General features: G+C 39.1%; 1 protein-coding gene across 3 annotated transcripts in view; it reads left to right on the top strand.

Annotated features, from left to right (window-relative positions):
- The window catches only part of LOC104040481 (tropomodulin-2), a 43,016-nt gene that overhangs the window by 2,727 nt on the left and 15,833 nt on the right, over positions 1-24,456 (top strand). For 2 of the 3 annotated variants that reach the window (XM_064456409.1, XM_064456408.1), the window contains exons 2-5: positions 8,147-8,355; positions 10,069-10,225; positions 21,723-21,845; positions 24,045-24,131. In XM_064456409.1, the coding sequence (XP_064312479.1) occupies positions 8,230-8,355; positions 10,069-10,225; positions 21,723-21,845; positions 24,045-24,131 (493 nt within the window). In that variant the 5' untranslated portion in view covers positions 8,147-8,229. Of the gene's footprint in view, positions 1-7,997; positions 8,356-10,068; positions 10,226-21,722; positions 21,846-24,044; positions 24,132-24,456 lie in introns of those variants that run through there. The other variant, XM_009514318.2, reaches the window with a different exon arrangement.

Genomic DNA, 24,456 nt, shown 5'->3' with positions numbered 1-24,456 from the left:
CAAAGGAAAAGCTGTCCAACACTTGACACTCGGAAGATGGTTCAATTCCTTGTCTTGGCACAGACTTTCTGTTTGACCTTGAACAGAGCGTTTATTTTCTCTGACAGGACAGTGAAGTGGAGAGGCTCTCGTGTGGTGGATTGTGTTTAAGGCACCACAACAGCTGGTGCCATGTAAATGTGATTGATCAATGAGGATACCACAACCTGGCCTTTGGCTTCCTTTCCTTTTTACAAAGCTGCAGATAATTCATTCCTCAATGTGTGCTTTGCTTTGCATTCATGGTAGATGTGCCGATGACAAGAACTACAGTTCTTCACACAACACACAATCTGGGAGACTGAACCAGATGAAGACACCATCTTGTAAATGTCACAGCTGTTACTGTAATGTGTGGTACAGGAACTAATTCATCCGCATTTATCTGGGGACCACAGGGCAGTGGGCTGCTGTGTCACAAGACTGGGAGCATGTATGCTCTGGGGCAGTGCTCACCAGGGGAGGTACAACCCCTTGTTCAAGGTAAATCAGCACCTATCTACTGCGGAATCAAACCTGCAGGGTCTGGTAGTTATTGAAAGAGGTTAAAATATCATTGGTGCCCCACAAAGAACAATGAGGCTGTTTTCTTCCAGTTGCTATCAAATGGGCACTTACACTGTCACTTATAACACTGATCAGCATCATTACTGATAGCCTCAGTCAGTCGTGATATTAAGCCTTATCAGAGGGACCATCACTCAACCACCACTGGCACAGCTCAGCAGCAGGGTGTTTTTGTTCATATCAGAGCTGAAGTTTACAGATGACAAAGTGTGGGTGTAGGTGCCGTTTCATAGCCCATTTTGTCTGTGTAAAAAGACTGCTTTCCAGGGTTTTCAGCCTAGCACTTCACACTGCCCTCAGTTTCAGACAGTAACTATGTTATGTTTTTATTTTAGACAAGCTAATTAACCTTGCATAGATTTTCAAATAATCACTTAAGTTCTAAAGATGAAAGAAACCTACCTTCCAGTTCCCCAGAGTTACCAGCTGCAATGAGCAGTAAAGGAGGATGGTTGCTTCATTATTTTATAACTAAACTTTACCCCTCTGAAACGGTTATCCTCCCCCTCTACTCTGCCCTGGTGAGACCTCATTTGGAGAACTGTGTCCAGTTTTGGGCCCCCCAGCTTAAGAAGGACAGGGAACTGCTCAAGCAAGTCCAGCGGAGAGCTACCAAGATGATCACGGGCTGGAGCATCTCTCTTATTAGGAAAGGCTGAAAGTCCTGGGTTTGTTCAGCCTGGATAAGAGAAGACTGAGGTGGGATCTCATCAATATTTACAAGTATCTAAAGGGTGGGTGTCAGGACGATGGGACTAGACTCTTTTCAGTGGTGTCCAATGACAGGACAAGGGGCAATGGGCACAAGCTGGAACACAGAAAGTCCACTTAAATATGAGAAAAAACTTCTTTACTGTAAGGGTGACAGAGCAGTGGCACAGGCTGCCCAGGGAGGCTGTGGAGTCTCCTTCCCTGGAGACATTCAAATCCCACCTGGACACATTCCTGTGCCCCTGCTCTGGGTGTGCCTGCTCAAGCCAGGGGGTTGGACAAGATGATCTCCAGAGGTCCCTTCCAACCCCTACCATTCTGTGATTCTGTGAAAGCAAGGGGGAGTCTCTCCCTGCAGGAGACTTGACAAACATACAGGTCTCTCTGGTCTTTCCTATTTTCTATACCTGATGCATCACTGGAGCATCAGAGCACCACACACAATCCCACTGATATCTGTAAAGCTTAGGTTTGTTCTGTCATCCTCTTTCTGTAGGTAGGAATAGGGTGATTTAAAGGTTTCCTTTTTTTTAAGTAAGACTGGCTTAAATCATCATATGATCACTGTATAATTAATCATAATTTTTGTATGGAAACAAGTCTAGTGATTATGATCTAAAAATATGATGATACCCAGAAACAGGTTATAAATTAATCAGGCATTGTAAAGAAATCTACTTCCTTCCCAGGACTTAGTTTCATGTTTTGAATGGTTATGAATAATACCACTGATGTTATTTTAGAAAGTCAGAAATTAGTTATTATATAACTTCATTCTGCATTGGTGGGAGAGGCACTAATGTTTCATCTTTAATTGCCAGTGAAAAACCTTTCATGCTATCTGAATCAAAAGGAGTACATCCCTTTATATCTTCTATAAATAACAGTACATTCATATGGATAATTTTGCAATGTACATGATGGTTATTTTCTTATAAAGGGCATGACTGAACTCCTATTAAAGTGAATTGATGTCTCACATTTTATTTGCATAGGAGTTGTCAATCCCTTGGTAAAGAAGCCAACTGTAATGAAAACTTCAGAGTGGCATAAGCATTACCATGGTTCAGAGAGGCTCATCCAATTGTGAAGTGGAGTTTCTGATCACTGAATGATTATCCTAAAGGTTCAGGCCTAGTCTAATATTAGGACAACATAATTGTTAATTATTTACCAGTCTCTATATGGGACTAAACGAGTTGCTAGGAACAGAACATGAAATAACCCTACATTAGCCCTGGAGAAAATCAGCATTTTAAATATACAGGGATTTTTTAAAAATTCGTTGCTACAGTATGATAAAAGATGGCAAACCAGGCTGGGAATAGAAGAGGTTTGGCCACGGCACTGCTCACCCAGAGCCAGCCCTGAGCTCGTTGCCACGTGCAGCTGAGAGCGTTCCTCACCAGACCCAGAGACACCCTCTCGAAGGACCCAGCTCTATAAATCCTTAAACAGGTTATTTGCTTTGATCCACCAAATGATCATGCTGTGTCCTGGATGGAAGGAGTTAGAAAAGGTGGCTAAACCAGAGTGGTTCAGTGCTGCTTATGTTGTGAGTTTTTCAGAAATTATTTTGAGAAAACAGGCAGAATCATTGGGAGATTCTAGAAGACCAAATCCTTTTCTACAGATCTCTCTTCCATTTTCTACCTATGTGAGTCTCTTTCGTGTGTCTACTCTCTCTGCATCAGGAGCTGTAGCTAACACCATTTTCATCATACAAACAAAAAAAATCCATTTCATAATGCTTCACCATATGGTCCTGTCATACTTCTGTGCTGTAGTGGCCCTAATGCATCCTTTCTAGCTTTTCTGAGATTTCTGAACCTCCTAGTTCAAAACCAAGAAGAAATTTTGCACCACTAAACATGATCTCTGAGTATACATCTCCCATATATTCATGGTTAGAAAGTACATATTGGTCTTACTTCTTAAGTACACAAAAATAAAAAGAGTCTCATTTATATGTCAAATAATGGAGCATTTTTCTTTTTCTTTTTTTTTTTTTTTTCTTTTTAATATCTGGGCTTTCAACAGCCCAGCCTTGTTTTTCGTAGCAGTTCCTGGACAGCAGAGCGGTCTGCTGTCTGGCATTGGATTAAGTGTCATGGTGGGAGCGCTCCATTGCCTGGACAGTGCGGAACAGTCACCCTCGTCACCCTCTTTCTACTGAGCGTCTGCTTGTGTTGCACAAACATGGCTCTTAATCATAATGGCCCCAATCTTATTTATTTGGTCCAGTGTCAATTTAGCTTGGGATTTATTTCCTGTTTCTTATTTTCATGTTTAGCTACTTGAGCCTATTTAAAGAAAGGAAAGAATTTTTCCACATTTACAGATCAGTTTCACAGCTATTTTTCAATACAAATATCCACCACTGTGGATACAGAGATAGTTTGAAATAGATCATGCATCAGGATTTCCTTTCTAAACATCAGTTGCCATGATTTGGAAAGGAAAAGTGAGATTATAAAAAAAGATCTTTTTTTAATAAAAATGCAGAGAAGTCTATTGGATTATTTCCTATTCAGCACGTCTCTTTTTGCATAATAAATGCACATTGCCATGCAGCTTCATTCTTAGCTTGTACACACTATCACAGGCTAGAAATTCACATTGTCTGTATCACAGGAGTTCTCATCTCTACAAGGCCCCAGAGACATGTTTTCTAGGTGTATAGCCTGTGTTTTAGACAGCATGAGTGATCTGATGTGCCTTTGTAGCTGCTGGTCCATAGAAGGTTCTATAGTTCAGGTTGTTCCAACACTTCTCAAGAGATCGCAGCAAATGTGAGTGGAACCTCTCTGACATCTAACGTTAATTCAGCAGAGGACTGATTCCATCTCAGAAAGAAATATCTGGAACAGCAGTAGAAAGTTATGACAGTATTATTGTATGAGCAGAAACTACAGCCTAGCTACTCTAGAAAACCCTTTCAGTAGTGTATAAGGGTCATAACCAAAAAGTACTTATGGAACACTGCAAAGTATAGAGGAGTTATAGCACAGCAGGTGTTGACTACATAGAGCAATAATTATTTTATGCAGGCTGACTAATGACACCCTTTTTATCTTTGAAAATGTATCTTGAATCCTGATGTTGACAGGCGTGGGTGAAAAAGCTGCCCCAAATAAAACAGAAGAAGGTATTTATTTCTTTCAAAGGAATTAAAGATAAAAATACAGCAATGTAGTCTTTGAAGCTCACTTGTGAAACATCTGTGCTCCACAAAGATTGAAAAGCGGCACATGGTTAGCAGAAACACTACCTCTTACAGTTCCGCACTATCCCAAGTCAGCATCAATCTCACCTGTTGGGCATGTAACAGCATGTTTTGCTGTTTAACAGCAGATATTTGAGTCCATGGTAAACTGTGATGCTTCGTATTGAAACTAAATGGAAAAAAACAAATGGAATTTCTGGTCCTCTGTTCCTTACTCTCCTTGTTCACTCTAGTAAGCTTGAAGGGAAACCCTGTAGTCTTATCTATGGTCCCTCATTCTGCTTCCCTCAGTGTCCCTAATGCAGTGTAACATTCAGCAGCTTGAATGAGAATGTTGAATTAGACTGAACATCTCCTTTCCACTGTGTGACACTTGATCTGCTTTTGTGTGCTCAAAATAATAGTAGCTAGGAGCTCTTGGTTAGTTACGCTTTTTTAACTGACTAAAGTTTGGAGTATGTTTGTTTCATAAAGTAATCATAACAAAGGAAATCCAGTGGATATAATCTGTAAAAAGTAAACAGTATGTGCACACTCAGAAAAGTCAAACCACAATAAGAAGCAGCACAGACAACATATGGCCCTGTTTACATACACAAAATTAACAGTATGAAATCCAGCTAGGAAGGTGGAGATCATAATCATCATATTAGTCAGCAATTTCCAGAGTATGTGAACTCAAGACTTCAGTGTTCCCTTCCCAGACTGAATGATGCTGAACTGTTAGACATGTCTCATTCCCTTGGTTTCCAATAATGTGACTGTTGTGAAAGGTCAATAGAGAGCATAAAGCCGGAACATAAACGACAGGTGTTTCAGCAGAGCCTTCACTAGCCTGTAGAGCAGCATGCAAGCTCCAGAAGAACTCGACTACTTACAGGGATTGCGGACAAAGACATTCCCTAAGCAGTGTCTTTTGCTTTTGTTCAGCCACTGAAGAGTAAGATTTGGTCGTGAAAGGGAAAATATAAAGGGAATTTCTGTTGCAAATGTATGCATGCAAGAAAAGCGTGGTTTCAAGCTCTTTGATGCATCACTAATCTAACAAGGGTTATCCAACGTAGTGCTTCATGCCATAAGAGATGTTAGACCTTAATATCTGGGTTTATATTTCTCTTTGTGTATCCTTGCTGCATATGGCCTAAGCTTCCTAATAATTAAAAGGAAACAGTTACAATATTGAAAACTGTCACATGTTGAAAAGTGTGTCCTGGCATGTCTTCCCTTTATGGCTAAGCACTTCAGTAATTTGCAAAGAAATAAAAAACATCTGGTAAACACAAATACTCTGCAGTAATTACTCATTAGCACCTGGATTCAGCTTTTTTACAAAAGCCATTACATACATGGTCTTGCTGATATCGGTAAAACAATTCTTAGCTGCGTTCCCTGACGGGAATCCATGCAATGCCATACAACCAAGGGAGAGGTACTGGTACCAGGCATCCTGCACAACAGAAGTGCTGAACCTCAGCCAGGGAAACTGTTATGTACTCTTACCAGTTACTTTTCCAACAATATTTAATTAACCTAGCCTTGGGGTTAAATTTCTGTCTTTTGCAGGGATGCAATAAATAATAATTTAAACTGTTAAACAGAGTTTTAAAAAAGCTCTAATCCCCTCAAAGACATTTTTTGGCCCGGTTAATGACCACTAGCTGAAATGTTACATTTTTAATGAGTTTATCCTGAGAAACTTAGGGAAGGCACCTGATGCCTTAGTACAGAAATGTTGTACTGCAGCTGAGTTTGTTTTTACAGTTTAAACAAATATACTTACTTCTAAATAAAATGCTTTCATTATCTAACAAGTAGTTTTGGTAACAAATTGTATCAATTAAACATGTAGAATTAGTATTCTCTTTAAGCACCAAGTACACAAACACATCAGCTCTTTTAGACCTTTTTTGCCAAAATATCTCACGCTCATCATATATGATAGAATTTTGATGGTAGAATTTTGATAATAGAATTTTGCACAGCTGCTGTAACTTTGTTAAACATCAGGTGCTGACTAACTTACTAAAAGAAACTCGCAGTTTAAAGAAGAGTTGAATTTTACCATGACATTTGGAATGCTTGGCAATGATATGCTATGAAAACAGAGACAACAAATAGAGCAGTAATAAGGAAAAAACTGAGAGTGTATAGAGGAAATAATGCTTTTTCTTGGAACAGGATATTTAAGTGTATCAAGTCAGGTCTTATCATGCCTTGCAGTATTCATAGAATTCCAGATTTTTCAAATTTGTAATTCTGCTCATTCTTTCCTTTCTATAGGTTGCTGGTTTCTAGTCTTGTTGATAAATAGAAAAATGAGATATGTTTTAATATTTAGTATTTTGATAGTGAAACTCTAAGGAAATGCAACACTTTCATTTGGATTTTGAATAAAAGAAAAATAAAGATCAGGCTTCCAGCTCATATGAAGAACCACAGAACCCGTGTGGATTTTGTTAGCTTATGACAAGTAAGGACCTGGCCAAAGGAAATCAGAGTTTGGCTTGATACATAAGCCAGATGTAGGTGCCAGTTGGCTGGTTTCCATATCAGCCATAACTCTGAAATTTGTGAATGCAAAAACTCAGCTGTAAAACTGCTGAGCTAGCTGTGTAGTTCGGAGAGCTCTGTTGCTGGTGTGGCAAACTGGGCAGACTTGGGAGGGCCTGGAGCACAATTAAAGTCCCCAGCTAATGCTGTTTCTGATCATACATTAATTCTCTCTCACTCCATCCATTTACAGGCAGATTCTGGCTCTAGAATTGTTTCTGGACAGGAAAAAAAGAGCGAGTAAAAACAGAATGCTTTGTCATATGTCAAATTATATGAAAATGACTACTGGGTCCATGCAAATGACACCTTCTTCTTCCTGATCCATTGGGATCATCTAACAAGGAACCACATTCAAATTTTAAAACGTTTTTTAAATACTGTGGCCATATTTTTTTCATGACCGTGTTTTGAATGCCTGCAGGTGCCCTGTGCAGCAGACTAATTTACAGATGATCTTTTGAGCTATAAGTAGCATATCCCCACTGCAAGAATTATTTTGATGATAAGTACTATTGTTTGAAGTAAGCAAAAATTTTGAAGTAAGACTACCAACCAGCATGTACCAAAAAGCCAGCCAAGACGATGTGGGTACGCTTTCAGCCATCAGCAAAGCTGGGATAAGATAGAATACCTCAAGGCATAACATTTTGTTTCTTGTTTGTCAGCTTTGGACGGTTTTCTGTGACTTTACCACTTTCCTCTGCCTTTAGCCAAAAGAACAAGCAGATACTGCTGTTTCTAAGCAAATTAAATAAAACAAATTTATCTCTCTGGAAAAGGATAAGTTCCCAATGTTTTTTCTTATCTGTGTCTCAAAGCTTCTCTTTACCGCTGCACTCATGAGGTTCCCAAGTGTACCGTACCCTTCCTTGCTGTTCCTTGGCTACTGCTGCACAGGCAGCCCCAGCACTTCCCACACCCCTTCTGCTGAGCCAGGACATCTTGCTGCTTTGTTTTCATTAATAAAGTGTAAATGTGACTCTCAGCATGCAGTCTGTTAAGGACTCTATCAGCTAAGTGGAGATACTCATAATGCTTTATTGTTAACAGTAAGTGAAGCCACAAGAAGCTCAGTATTCCTGGATGGTTGAAATCTTGAAGAGCAGCATCAGTAAAGCAGTGCAGCAGGAGCCATGTCTCTGCCCTTCCGAAAAGAGTTGGAGAAATATAAGAACATCAATGAAGATGAAATACTCAGCAAACTCTCAGAGGATGAACTGAAACAGCTAGAGCACGTTCTTGATGACCTGGATCCTGAGGTTAGTAATGGGGCCTGGGGGGGCTCATAGCTCAGAAGCTATTATAAATGCCACATACGGCACCTTCTTTTATGTGCATTTTGTTACAGTAGAGACAGTGTACCCTAAAGGATGAGCAGCTCAGCTAGACCCATTTTGGTTTTATTCCTGCTGTGATGTCCTACTTGCTTTTGTACAAGTGTGCCCTTTCTCTGTCCTTTGTCTATTTAGATATGAGCTTGTCTGCAAGGTAAATCTTTAATCATGTTTGTACACTGCAGCAAAATGAGAAGCTTTTTATGGCTGCTATTTCTGAGCACAGCAATAAACAAACATAATGTGTGTTTGTGAAGATCAGATCTTTTGAACTTCTGAAATCTGTTGACTATGTCATTCAGCACAGAAGTTTTTAGCTGAAGGAAATATATTTAGGCATGATTAAGAAAAATAAGATTCAGCTACACAACTGTCATTTTCCAGAGAGCAAGGATAATTTGGATATTTGAAGACACTCTCACAAAAAGATCTCTGGCCTGGGAACCACTTAGTCCTACAATAATGAGGTTACAGTCTCAAGCGTGCTGGTGACTGCACCTACCCCAAAGCCTTCCAAACTGATGCAGGAGTATGAAAACTGGCAGGTAAACTGGCAGATAAAATCCATTCACTCTGAGAGATTTATAGCTTCTAGTTCTATAGCACAAAGTTACCTGGAAGTTAAGGGTGGGCTTTACTTTTCTCTCGCTCTGTGTTGCCACTTCCCTCACTACTACCACTTCTACAATGCATTTTCTGGTATTTTCAAGTAACTGGCATCTCAAATGGAGATACAGAACATTCAACAACAACAAAGCAAGCCACGGTGCATTTGTAGACAAGCTCCTTACGTGCAGTAAATTTGTAGCACTCTGGGCATGTTCGTGCATGCACAGATAAAATGTCTAGTGACTTGAGTTCACTGGATGCACTCAGGATATTTGCCATGGATCAGATTTATTGTGCGCATTGTGGCCAATGATGAAATGTTTCTGCAGTACTCTGGGGCATCTTCAACATGTTGGCTTTAGTGGACATGCACTGCAAAGTCCATGTACCTATATTTCTTTCTGGGATTTCCAGGACTGAAGTGTGGGAGCCTTATGCATCTTCCTGTATTATGCGATGCAGCTGCAATCACCTGGTCACACAGCTACATGTTTAAAGTGGCTCTTCATCTGCCTGTTTCCTGCATACTCTAAATAGCTGAAATTCACATAATTCACCAATTACTTTTTGGGCGTGCCATTCATTTCTGAAGTCTGAGAGGCATCTGCATTAGAATGAAGGGAATTTTTGAAAAAATGAAAAGGGAGAGAAAAATGGGAAGGAAAAAGAGTAAATTACGAGATGGAAATTTATAGAAAACTTATCCTGGTCTATCTACCTGGGCTGCAAACTCCATGGTTATAATAAGTGTAACACAAAGGGCTCTGATCTTGCTCAGTTGTTTGGTGCTGTGATTGTAAATACTGTTAATAAAAATATCAGTAGGTGGTACAATCAAGAAGCCTGGAAGATATACTGGTTTTAGTTGTTACATTTAGTTAATGTGTGTTATTACTGTCACCAAAGAGTATTTATGTGAAGTAACATGCAAAGACTGGTTTCACTTAAAAAACAATAACATTGAAATGAAATTTGGAACACTATATGAAATTGTCTCATCTCCTTTACATGCCTCCCTCTCTTTCACAGAATGCCTTGCTTCCAGCAGGATTTCGGCAAAAGGACCAGACGACTAAACCTGCCACAGGCCCTTTCGACAGAGAGCGCCTGCTCTCATACTTGGAGAAGCAAGCGCTTGAGCACAAAGACAGGGAAGACTTTGTACCATTTACAGGAGAAAAGAAAGGTACCATCCATCTTTGTGTCGGTGTTGAGTAACGGACTGCTTGGGCACAGGGAACCACCACTGCCTGGCCATTTTGTGGAATACGCTGGGACAGAAGAGGTGGAGGCTGTTACTGTGCAGGGTGAAGCTCAGGAGTGAGATCTAGACTGTTGTAGCACGAGATGAAGTGGTGGTTTTATCTGCTGCATAGCAGTCTGCCTTGCTACTCTGGAGTTATAATTGCAGGTTTAATCAGGCTCGTTGGTGGGTATGGAAACACACAAATGCCAGTCCAGCAAAGGGCTCAATCAGCAGCTCCCAGATCAAGAAATGCCTCTATTTGCAGTGTAGGAGGGACAAAGGTGGCCTTACTAACCTCACCGGGACTATTCTGACGTTAAGCATTAGGCCCATGCAAGGGTGATGTAGTGGGGGAGGTGTTCAGGAGGAAACGTATTAAATGCCTTTCTAAGTAAGTATTCCCTGTAATTGCTGTAAGTAATAGCTTAGGGAATACGCTTACAAAAAATAAGTATTTTTCCACTTGTTTGCTAGCACATCTGGCAATGCTATTCATGCAGACAGTTTCACTGCTTCCCCTTGTCCTACAGCTACAGGGAAAAAAGGGAAGAACAGGAGAAACTAGGATAACCTTAGGGCAGGAAGAGTCATATTTTTAAGTGAGCAGTGTTCTTTTAGCACCATTATCTCCTTTTCCTCATTTATATATAGTGGATAAAATTCCCTACCTCAAGCCACTTCTTCATTCAAGAAGGAATTTATTATGTCTGGGTCCATTTTTGACCATCTGATGAATTTGCATTATTTCAATGGGACCTGCTTAAGGGAAAGCAAATATTTCAAGAAACTCAAGTGGTGGTTGGCAACATTTTTTACTTTATGCATCATTGTCAATGATATAAAATGAATTTGCAGGCCAAAAGTTGTTACTGTCATTACATTGTTTTCTCGTTCTTTGAAACATTGGTTTTAGACAAACAAGACAGTTTTCAGCTTGATCTGATGGATGCATTATTTTATCATGCAGCATATTCTTTAACTTTTTCCTCCGTCATATCTCGTGCTCATTGCTATTCACAGGGTTGATGCTGAGCCCACTAAAATGCAGTGACACTGCAGTGATCCTGCTGGTAGCAGAAGTGATCAAGAACATACTGTACAGAAGAGAAAACAGTTGATTGTATTAGGGATTTATTATCAATTGTTTCCCTTTTCTAGTCTCCTACACAATGCAGTGTTACCAGTACAAGTCATTACTTGCAGCTCTCTGCATACTTACACCAACTCCTTCTGTCAGGTCTCACCTTATTGATTTTTACTGACTTAGGGCTAAGACTTTGCATTTAGCACTGTAGTCATGCCTGAGATCTCCAAACATGCCTGAAACATAAGTACACAAAAAACCCAGCAGTGCATGGAATTGCATATACCCATAAGACCGGCACTTGATCTGTACAAAACTCATCCCTGTATTGTCCGTGACAGTGTTATTGTACACACTGGCCTGTTTATTCTATTTCAGTTTTCTTTTGATGAAGCTAAAGCAGTATTATTCCTATATTTGCTTCCAGATGCCCTTAAAGGGCTTATTAGTGCTGCTTATTAATTCCTGGTGTCTCTGGTGTGGAAATACCACTGCTTTATAAACACAAATAACCACACATGTCACTTTTCCCTCAGCACAGAGTTAATTCAGCCATGCTAGCATTTAAAGTGATTCTTATTTTGGTTTTTTTGGATTCACTGTCATAATTTACTTCAAAATTACAGTTTTAAGAATTATCACAGTTACAAGGTTGTGACAGAATTTTGGGTGAAGGGAATTATTCCCTTAATTTCTCCTGTTCCTTGTACAACACCAGGTCCTAAGAAAATCTTCAGTATCAGCTTTAGCAGATAAAGTCAAATGAAAACAACCACATGTTCTGTGATTTCTGCAGTCATTTTACAATTATAATCTAAACAAAAAGAATTCTGCTAAATGTTCTCTGAAGTCAAAGGCCAAATACCATGAAAATACCCTTTGTTTCTTTGTTGATATTAGAAATAGCTGAATTAATCCGAGATCTGTACACCTAATGAGGTCCAGTACCTTGACAGTTGAGAACTGGATGAATTGCGCAGTGCGTTTTTTGTGCTGCTTTAAGGGAACTGGCTTTGAGAAAGAATCTGTTTATTTTGAGCTTGATACCATATTGGTACTTGCATCTCGTTTCTGCCCCCAAGTTGGCAGGAGGTGTCCTGCAGAAAGACAACCGGATTTCAAGCACTGGGCTTCTTTGCCTCCTTTTCTTGTTCTCCTGCCCCCTTGCTCTACACTGCAAAGACTTCATGCAGAACTTGAGCCTTCTAAAACAGAAGATTGAGATCTCCATCTGCCAAATGTACTGAAACTTCCTATGAATTGTATGATAATTCTGCTAACTGGGTGAATGTCACGTAAAGGACATGTGTGGCTGGCTCTGGATCCTAGAATCCATGCCTGTAACTGTGGCATGACTTGCTTTGACAAACTTGATTAAAAAGGCAATAACAGAATTAAATAAATATTGTATTAAAATATTAAGGACTTGATTTTCATTTATACTATGATATTTTCTGTGCAAGGACAGAAAGCAATCTTACAAAGATGTTTCCAAGATATGATACTACATGCTAGATTTAAAGTCACTTTAACTAGAGAATAATTAGTGTTCTTCCAAAGCTTAGTAATTAGTTCAGGATAAATAATTTACATTTCTAAAATGTGTCCTCAAAAGAAAATAAAGAAGAATTTCCCTTGAGGAAAAGCTTATTCTTCACCTTCTGCATGTTGATGGTCTCTAAGGTGTATTTAGAGATCAGTAAATATTTATATGATTATATTATACAGATGCCTGTTAAATGATTTCTTTACATTATAGCAGTGCTTTAATGTAGCCATAATGTAAATAGTCCCCAATTAATTTTACACTAGTTCTGCTAGTTAAAAATTGAGTTCTGTGGCAGCTCCAAAATGCATCCAGTTGTGTATAATTAGAAATGGGAGGTGTTAATGTAACATGTGGCTCTACTTACCTCCTGAGAATATTTGTCTGTCAGTAGGATTAGAATATGTCAAGTGTTGTTTAAGCTTTTGTCACTGTTTTGTACTTTGATATTTTTCTGCCACTGGGAAAGCATTTATTTTTTTCAAATTTAGGAAGTGGGATGCTTCTACCAGATGTTAAGTGACATTTCTACCAGTTCCTGTGTTTATCATGCAAAGCTGATACTGACTTGAAAATTCAGTGATGAGCCAAAAAAAAGGTGGCATTTAAAATATCCTCCTTCCAGAACAGTCTGTGATACATCATTATTGTTTATCTAGTGTCTCTGCGTCTCTTTTTTTTGTGTTAATGTTTTACTGGAGAGTTCTTGACCAAAAAGTAATACTAAACAGCTGCTGAAGGACAAAGCTGAGTTGCCTATGTTGGGCTCTATATGCTGAACACAACCATCAGGTTTTGATTGTGCTAGAAAACAAGCCAAAACAAATTCCAAAGCTGGCAGGGATATTCAGAGTGGTTAAAACAAAGGAAGTGTTAAATATGAGCTCAAGGTGGGGGGCTGGTCTTGCAGGGAATTGCCTTGTTTTTGATTGTAATTGTGGTTTTGAGAGGTTGGAAATGTTTGGCAAAAACAATCAAATGTATGGCATGCATTAGGGTTTTTGTCCTCTGCCATATTTCAGGTTGTTAGCGTTCTACATTAATTGCTGTACAAAACGGTGGTTATAAGCCTGTATGGGATAACACTCAAATTTCAATGAAAACCCAAATTTTGCACTGAACCAGGGCCAGAACGGTCACAGCCTGACAGGCACGCACCCAGACTGGCCACCGAGCAACTTTGTCAGAAGGCTTTACCCCACATCCTCCCTAACCCAAGTCAGGGGGTAGTACTTCGTTTGAATGTCCCCATGGCGAGTGCTTGCTCCCGTTGTGGTATGCAAACAATCTGGTGGCTTTCAGGAGCTGTTGTGCAACACACTGTTAATCAGCCAATCCCACAAACAGGGGGTTCATTATTAATGAGCAATGGAGGTATAGGGAATTAGGGCTGATAATTGTAGCCATAGTGATTGGCAGATTGTAAGTGTTTATTTTATGTATTTTTTGATTAGTTCCTACTTAGGATAGATATTCTAGAAGTCCTTAGATAGAACCTGATGAACCACAGAAGTTACTTAGACTGACCCACTGCATTTAACACATGTAGCTGGAACTGCCATTTTTCTCACTTTAGTCACTGTGAAGCCTTTTCTGTTATCATTTCCAAGTCATGAAAGGTCGTGGAGAAAGTAAGTGGCAGTGCAGGCACAAAATATTAAAAAGCAATGTCAGTGCTGCATGTTTTCTCTTACTGAATGCACTACGTACATCTGATCTCAGTTATGATCTGAGTACTACTGTAATACGAACATAAACTACTAACAACACTTCTGTTTCTGCTTTGTTGCAATGGTTCTCTTAACTACATGATACTAATGAAACATAATTGAGAAAACTTCTGGTGTTGTGAAATATCATTAGATATAAAAAGTTGGCCATGGCATTTTTTAATTGCTCTAAGGATTGCTGTTTCAGCCCTTCACCACTATCCCTGTTTTCTACAAGGTCTTCCATTCCTTACCAAACCATTTCATTTTGGATCAGATCCAGTTCTCAAAGTCATGGAAAAAATACAGTGGATTGGGCTATTACTATTTGTGGCTGGAAAGGGAAGGACGCTTGTATGTACTTAAATGCTAACATTTTTAGCCAACTGATAAAAGGGAAAAGGAAGAAAACAAGGATGATTAAACCATATAACTTTTGGCCAAACCCCTGTTTTCAGTTGCTCTGGCAGAGACCATCTGTCTTGCATGTTGTGCTGTGCCAAGCAGAGTATCAATACGCAGCACTAGTAATAACGACAGTCATTTTCAGAAGGTCAAAGTATTAGAGCAGATGCTCATGAGTTCCAATTCCAGTTTCTCTAACAGACATTCTATAAAAGAAATTAGGGTTTAGTTTAGAGACACGGTACATTTCTTGGATTGACAAAGGCGGTCTTTTCACCCCAATGCTGAAATGGTTTGTTTCATTTTTTGCCACCTTCTTCCTGTTCTTCAAGGCTTAAATTTAGAACAGATGTTTGTCTTTTAAAGCATTGAAAGTGCTGCAGTTCCTGACAATAATGCCCCTAGGCAGTGCCCTTCACTGCTTGCTTTTGTAAGACCCTGTTTTAGTTGCTCATGACTTTGCCAAACTCAGAGAGTTCACACTGAAATTTCCCATGCTGAGAATCTGCCTCAGGCTGAATTTTTGGAAAGTGTCAGCAAAAAGGACTCAGCTGTTTCCAAGAACAAGATTAGGAGAAAACACATTGTTTTAGCCGTCTAAAGTAAAATTTTCCAGCTGTTTTTTTATGAAATGCAGTGCCCCGTGCTTTGAAGAGGAGACTGGAAATGTGTGTCCTTTGCAATCTCCAGGGAAATATACTTGAATTTGGTATCTTCAAAATATTGTACTTGCTTGTACATCCAGATTGTTATGGTGTTCTCCAAATATTCCCCTGCGTTGAGTATTAGTCATGTTCTCAGAGCTTCTGCCTGCATGTGCAGAGAGCATATATGACAGTACAGCAGCACCCGGAGAGACCTGGTGTGGCCAGCTGGAGGGTGCGTGGGCTGTGGAGGACGCTCTTGGAAGTTGCTCATCTGAGAGGCCACTGCCACACCAGGACCGGGGCAGGGAGACTTGCTCCTGCTCTGACAGTGTTCCCCTCACATTAGAAGGGCACTTTAATGGAGACAAAAAGAATAAGCAGCCAGTAGAGAGGCTGGTGCAGAGAGGTAGAGAGATTGGTTTTTGAGGAGCTGTATGAATACATTCAGGATGAAGGACTAGATGTGCAGCTCTGGGGAAAGGAGCTGTAGAAGAGAACAGTGGTAAAGAAGAGAGGGCAGAGCGAAAGGAGATGGTGGGAAGGGTTAGGATTCAAAAATTTGCAAAACCAGGAGACAGAGGGGATGGGGAAGGCATAAGGGAGTATGAGGAAAGGAACAGAGGAGAAGGATATCTGGGATGGGAGAAAAGAGGCCAGAGAGAATAATGGTGTGGCATCTAGCTCTGCCCAAGTTTCAAGGTTCTTTGATGTCCCTGAAAACCTGAAGCCCAGTGGCGGAGCTTGGTTCTCCTCCTCCTCTGCTGCCATTCTACATCAGACATAGAGCTTTCTGGTACTGTTGGTGAAGCAGGTTAATCCAGGTGGTAATCCAGAGGACTGCTGTAGGACTACAGGGATCCTAACTGCTGTGATAATCCATATGAGGGTCTGATGAAATTCTGGGCTTCCTTCTGTTTTAAAGATTATAGGTTGGCTTTTGTTTGTTTTTATTTGAGAAAGTGTACTTTTCAGAATAATTATTTAAAGGGTATCGCTAAGGTGGCAGAATCACAGCACGCTGATCGAAGTCAAAGATGGTGGTGCAGTTTAACTTCACTCATCATGTATACGCTTAATAACTTTGGAAAGCTTAACTTTGCAACCTTCCTATTCCATTATTGTAATTTTTAAGGCATAGAGTATGCAGACACTATTCCAAGAGTAACAGCACAGCAGCAATTGTGATACTTCGTTTTAATTACTACTAGCTTTCAGCTTCACGCTTATTTGAACTTTGCCTGTTTTGTTCTTCATAGTAGAAATTTATTCCTGGTAAGTACTAATTTAACTCCATTTTCATAGAATATCTGTAGGGAGGAGTTTAAGTAAGCCTCAAAATAATAGTGCAAATGGAAAAAGTGAATCAGGTGCCTGTGATTTATGCAAGGCAGATTTCCAAGATTTCACTTCTAAGGTCAGTGTAGCATTCTGTAGTTGAGAATAAACAGGCACTCACTGTAGACAGTGATTCATTGAAAAGTAAGAAGTAATGAGTGTAACCAGATATTTTCTTGAAAGTACAATAATCTGAACTACAGTTTATAAGAAAAGAAAGTACATTATTGTTTTATATATTATGGCAGAAAATGCATTTGTATTGTAAAATTAAGTAACTGTCCTTAATAAAACTGATTTTAAACAAAAGGACATTTTTACAGCTAGTATAAATGGGCTTATTTCCCATTCCTCTGTGTGTTGTTCATTTTTGGCTTGTACAATTTTGACTTGTACAAGGTGGGAATAAGTACTAAGTATACTAAATAAAAATGGTGGCAATTTATATTTATTCACAGAGAGAAGACATACCAGAAATGATATTCCAAACGCTGTAATCTATAAATGAAGATGATATCCTCAAAATTTTTTTTAGATTGGACGCACTAGTAAAATCCTACCAAGTATGCTATTCAAATTCTTGCCCCTCCACCCCTCATATAACAATAAACAAATACACGTATTTCAGGAAAATACACTTGAAGTAGTTCCCTGCTCAATTAATACATTTTCCTATAGATGTGCATATGTGGTTATGTAGTTAATTATTATTGTACAAGGAGATGGAAGTAGGGATAAGTCTCATTTCCTTGCTTTACTTTGACATTGCTTTAATGGGGGCATTTGCATAATGCAGGAAATCAGAGCTTGCTGAAACCAAGTGGCAAAATTATGTCTATGGTTTTATGACTGTACCCAGTGTATTTCTTTTTTCATAGAATTTGTTTTCCTTTTATCTCACTCTGCATTTCTATGTCTCTCTGTAGTCCTTTTTACCGAATCCTCCTTTTCACTGGTTTTCAATGGATTTTTGAGCCTCTTTTGAGTAAAACACGAACCATATCATATTTCAGTTTGAATAGAAGTTCTGCAGTGTGTGAAAATGAAGAGGTCTGCTGTTAGACTGAGCCAGGACAAATATCTATTCATTGCACTCACAGCCAGAAAGTCCCCTGCGTTATAATAAGCTACCTCAGTTGTCATCCAGGTCACCCCAGCCACTTACCCCAGTTTGACAGAAAGAAGGGGAGAATTGCATTGGTTTATGCTTAAAATATCATGTTGAAAAAAAGCACTTTGGATTCCAGACATTTTGGGTTTCTATGCATGTGTAAAAATAAAATGACATTTTAATGCTTACTATTTTTTTTTACTGGAATTGAATTTTTGTTTTGCAGTTAAAGACAACAGTATATTATTTTTGTACATAAATGTCGTTATCTTTGTGTTGTTAACACTGATGTAGCTCAAGTATCATGCATATAAACATAACTTTTGTCACTGTCTTTTTCATTTGTAGAAATATAAGCTATTACTATTAAGACTTAGAACAGAACATTAGCATATTCTGGAAGCAAAATGTAACACAGCCAACATTAATTATACCACATGGAATGTTATAATAAAGTGCCTTCTAAAATACAGGGTGAATATAAAAAGCACCAAGAGCAGCAGTCTTTTTTCATAAATCTCACTTTAAAATAATAAAACATCACTATTCTTCCAAGGTTTCTTCCAATTAATAAATTCTAAATTTAAGCTGGACCATTGAAACAAACAAGCCACAATTGATATATTATTTTGTCAGTGAATTCCATGATGGCTCTGTATAATTAATTTACAATGTACGGATATGGGACTAGGAGAGACCCCCTGAATCTTTAAACTCTGTCCTTAAAATAATGAAGAAAAACTGGTTGACAGCTGTCTATAAACACAGACGCAGTTTTACTGTTGGTGGACAGGTAGTGAATTCCTAATAATGTACTAAATGCATAAGCGCTTCTAACCTCCATCTGCTATGTTACAGCGTTTCTTCACAGTGGGATAATGCAAAAGAATGTTCTTATCTAGATAGCAGGAGGAAAAGAATATTTTTAAAACACCACTGGACACCAGCAATGCTCACATATGTTAAAGATATGTATTACCATCTTTGACATGACCTTGCCCCTTTAAATATTTCATATAACCAGTAATAGATTTTTTTCTAAAACATTTGCCAAGAATGCTTTAAATGAAACTATCATTGGGAGTCATATACACATTTAAAAAGATTTGGGCTGCCATCCAAGAATTACATATGCCTGAAACAAATGCTTAAAAATTGTATTCCTATATATGTGAACTGCACAGAATAAAGTATGAGCCTGTACTGGTTTCCATTACCCCTGGATTTCTTGCTACACAAGATACTTGGCCTACCCACATCCAAAGTCCACAGAGAAGGACTAACTGTAATACATATTGTGTCCAGTTTACACAAGACTCAAGGTCCTGTGACCACCTACAATGTTATGTGTGAAAGTATAGACTTCCATCAGTATTTGTTAACAGTCTGGGTGGGTTTGGGTCTGTAAAGAATCACTTATTCTTGATAGAGATGTTTCATGTGAGCTATGGCTCTGTGGAGTATAGCTGTTAGGGGACTGCATTATCAGTCAGGATAAAAGATAAGTAGGATTCCCTCAAGATCTCAGATGACCTACTGATTACTTGAAACTCATGTGGAACCACCAGTGATCTGAAAGGAAAATATTTTATGGACAGTACTCCTCACTATTGACTGTTTACTCAGATATTCTGATTAATTTTGGTCTTCTGTCTTCCAACATGGTAATGATATTTTTTTCCTTTTTGCGCTATCCTTACCAGTCAAGTTAAGTCTTGGTCAGTGTTGTCTGGCAGCTGCCATCCAACACTTCAGATTAGGTGGTAGTACAGAGAGGGTCTGAAATCTTAGCACCTTTGCTGTTACAAAATCTGTAAGGCACGACTGATCTATCTTCTCAGAGTATTTCTCACCCCAGATTTCCACTTGACATTTGTTTGATGTTGCTGGGATGGCTGTCTCTGATTTATATCACCCAGTGCATGGTGAAAGTTAAAATGATTCTTATCTTTGGCTCACAAAGGCTTTTATCTTCTAGAAGGCTCTTCTTTAAAAATCACTTACTATCACATGAAAAATGAATCACAATATGATTCTACTTTGTCTTTGTACATAATCTTCTGACCAGTTTTGTACTCAGAAATTATTTAGCCTTGGTACAAATATCTCTAGGGTAAATAATTTTAATCTTGCATCAGTAAACCTTGCCAGAGTTTCAGAAATTGCCATTAAAATTTTTTTCTGAGCTTATCCAGTGATGTCAGTCACAGAAGTTGACAGTATAGAAATTGCTGTAGATGAACTTGTACAAAAGAGAGAAATGAGTTAGGTATTATCTCATGAAAATGATACTTTGGACCATAATGGGGAAAAATTAAGCCACAGAAGGATGTCAGTGTTGAAAAACCAGAGGCAAAGCATCTGTAATTCAACAGAGTATAAGAACTGCATTTATTAATGGTAACAAAATAATACCATTAGTACAGTTAAACTATTTTAGAGACATTTCAGAAAGCCATGGGATATGCTTCAAGCATTACATCTAGAGTGTACAAAGCTGCACAAAAAGACAATTTAAAGTTGACAGTGAGCCAAAGCCACCTGCATCCAAAGGTCATCACAGCTTTATTACAAAGGGATTAACTAAAGCCTGCTTGAGAAGTAGTTGTTAGGAGCAAGGTGAGGGGAACCACACATGGACAGTAGAACACGGGAGTTCACAGAATTATCAGAGCAATGACAATATCTGTTGCATATGGCATCATCTAATGTCTTACTGACTGTATGGGTTTGGTAAAGTGTTGAGTGGGAGAAAAGCCCCAGCAGTGCTGGTGACTGAAGCCCAGCCCTAGCTCTGATTTAAAGGGCCTCGCTCCAAGCATTTGCAGTTACATCATCACACTACTGAGGTTAACTGTAACAACAGGCTAAAGGAGTAGTTGGACTTTTGGTGTTGTTTCTGGATTTATTGTACAGTTTTCTCATTTCAGTCTTGGGGGAATATCACATGGAAACACACACCTGCTACTCACAATGTAACAGCAGTTTACAGAGACGAATAGGTCAGGGATCTTTCTCAGGGAACATGCAATTCAATTCAGTTCAGGCTTTTCAGGCCTGCACAGATGATCAGGAAAAGACTATTTATGTGAATGATCATCAGGAGACACGGGAAATACTGCTGGAAAGGATGGAAATTAAACTGAATTACTGGAAGAGAACAGGTTTGCTGAGTGTTCAGGCTCTTATATAGAATTTGATAGACTGAAAGGTTCTTGCAGTAGGATGGTTTTAACTGCTTCTGGTGCCTCATTTAAATATACGGGTGAAATTTCTGGGAGCTTTTTGTGTAGACTTGATCCTGCCTATTTAAGGCCATGGGAACTTCAAAAAAATCCCAGGTGTGACTGCTCTTGGGGATTTATTTTAGGAAATTTGCTTCCACATTAACAATCATCAATACAGATCAGAAGTCTGCACTTTTATTTTTAGAGTCTTATTAAGATCCTGGTGTGGATGATAGCATCGAGTAAGAAAGAGGAAAACATGCACTTGATAATATTTCCAAGGAGTTCCACTGTCACAGACCTATCCCCTCACTGTCAGGAGGCAAATGAATTGTTCCAATAAGTCATTACTCTGTTTTTTTCCTTCCCATAGGAAAAATATTTATTCCTAAAGAAAAGCCTATAGAAACCCATACAGAAGAGAAAGTGACCCTGGATCCGGAACTAGAAGAAGCCCTGGCCAGCGCTTCAGATACCGAGCTCTACGACCTTGCAGGTTAGATAATATATAGGTATGATCCCCCTACACATCCAGTTTTTCTCTGCCTAGACCTGCCACCAGGAGTGTCTCATGATCATCTCTCAAGTACCTGCTTTTTCACTATACAGACAGGTGGCCAACCTGTGGGCCACACATTGCCCCTGAGGACTTCAAGGATGACTCAATACCTGCTGCATTTTAGACTTCTCTTGTCTACTTTTAACTGATGTGGCAGGCAGGGGGAGAAGATGATCCTGCTAACATGATTTGGGGAAAGGAAGGGTAGATGGTAGACTGCAGGCTGGGATGTTTGCATTGTAGTGGAGATCATTGATCTTAATGCATCCACATTGTTTGTAGCATACTATTGCTACCTCCTCTCAACTCAGGCATCCCAAATGGCAGGATGAACTTGTTAGAGGATGCAATGGATGAAGATCCTGCATCCGTGAGGAGATTTGGAGTCTAACCCCTTGAATCAGAAAATTGGTTGCCAGATGATTAGACCTGGGTATCTTTACCCCTTTTAATTTTTTTCCTTTAATCCAGAGTATAACCTCACGTTCTAGAGTGTGCACAAAGGAAATAATTTTGAAGTATATCCACCTGCATAAATAACATTTGAACCTTCAGTATAACAAAGTCAAGGTCAATCTGTAGTTCTTGAGCCACCTGTGACTTTCAAGCAGTTTGTATCATGGGTATATCATATGTTTATTCTAATAGAAGGTCATCATCTGAATCCCAAATTTGGGAAGAAGCAAACCAACCAGGGCTGGCAAGATTAATGTCAACGGGCCATACTAAAAAACTGCCCAGCCTAGTGTTGAGACCTACCTATAGAACCACTGAGATCTCCTGCCTTGTCCACTGAGCTCAGAGTTGATCCTATCCTTCCCTGGGCTGTCTGAGGTCCTTTTTGAGACCTAGTTATATAAAAATTTTGGTGGGAGAATTGCAACTCTATTGACAATTCTCTTGTTCTAGATATTTAGATATTAGATTAATCTGAATCTGGGTTAGATCAACGTTAAACTCAAAACTCTTGTAGCTACTATATCGTCCTATTGAAGGATGTGATCTTGCCATTATCTTCTGTAGTTCTTGGCTACAATACCCATTTCTGGATGCATTAGTCTTGTCTCTGACTGAAAGTCGGGGTATCACAGGATTATAATGCAGATGGCACTTCTCAGGAAGTCTAAAATTCATGGAACGAAGTTCTAATTTTTGCTCAGTGCTGGTCAGTATCCAGACATTCATAACAGAATTTGTGGGTATTGAAGTCTAAATAAATAAGTAGCATACCTACTGCCCAGAGTTCTGAAAATAGTCTGCAACAGCAACTAAAGAGTCATTTGCTTACAGAACAGAGTATTTTCCATATGAAAAAGTGATGATAAAAGATCTATATCAAGTTAATAACTTTTAGTTAATGTATGATCCTATAGAATGAAGTCCAATTAGTTAATTTATGGGAGAAGTATCAGTAAACACAACACAATTTGTTCTCTGATACTATGGAAGTTCACTTGCACAAAAAATAACTTTGCAGCTTGTTTTATGGAGTTTTGGTTTCTCTTGTAATTTCTCTTGTAGTAGTTTATATCCTCACTATTTATTTTAAAGTCCTGGAATATTTTTTTTTCTAAACACATTAGCATCTGTGTGCTTCTGTAAGAAACCCCAGTGTGAATGCCAATTTATTAAGCTAACCACATGTACAGTCAAATTCTTCTTGGATATGCCCAACAATACAATAAAGAGCAATAAGGGGTTCAGGTTGTTTTTTAGGCAAAAAAAAATAATTATTAGGAGTGTGGCACTGAAACAAGTTACCCAAAGAGATTTGGGATTTGCATCCCTGGATGTTCTCAGGATCCAGCTAGACAAAGCCACAGCTGACCTGGTTAATGTTGGCAATGCTCCTGCTTGAGAGGGAGCCTGGACGAGATGACATGCAGCGGTTCCTTCCAGCTGGCATTTCTGTGATATGCATACTACATTGGTTCAGTTGTTCAAAAACCTATATTAAAAGCGTCTGTATCTCCAGTGTTTAGACTCTTTAAGACTCTCCCTACATGCAAGCATGACTCAGAGAGTTATTTTATAAAGGGCTTTTCGCCTGGGGAACTAAACTAGAATTTGTAGCAAGTATTTTTATGCAGTCTTTGTTCCTGCTATTAACATTGCATCCTGTTGCTGGTATTTTAGCTGTTCTTGGAGTGCACAACATGGTCAACAACCCAAAATTTGATGAAGGAGGAGCCCGCAGTAAAGATGGAAAAGGAACTGTGAGAAGTAAGCAAGCAGATTTCTCTTGTGGGCATTATGTCATCTTTAGGGAACTGTATACCTATAGGTTGGGTGTATTGTTCTAATTTAGTGTAATGTAACTGGGCCTTACCTTGATTGATCACAATTAATCATGAGGGGGAGCCCTTTACAGTACATATAATCTTAATACTCATTATCTATAATGACAACAGTACTATGCAAATAAATCATTCCTAAGGAGTTCTGTTTTCCCAGAGAGCAATATCTGGCTCTGCAGAGGTGGTTGAAAGGATGGGAGTATTGAGGAAGCCAAGACATATATATTTTTGCTCCTCTTCAGTTTAGGCAG

The sequence above is a fragment of the Phalacrocorax carbo genome, chromosome 7, assembly GCF_963921805.1.
Source record: "Phalacrocorax carbo chromosome 7, bPhaCar2.1, whole genome shotgun sequence".
Taxonomy (NCBI): Eukaryota; Metazoa; Chordata; class Aves; order Suliformes; family Phalacrocoracidae; genus Phalacrocorax; species Phalacrocorax carbo.
The sequence above is the reverse complement of the archived record's forward strand: the minus strand, read 5'-3'. Positions and strand labels throughout refer to the sequence as shown.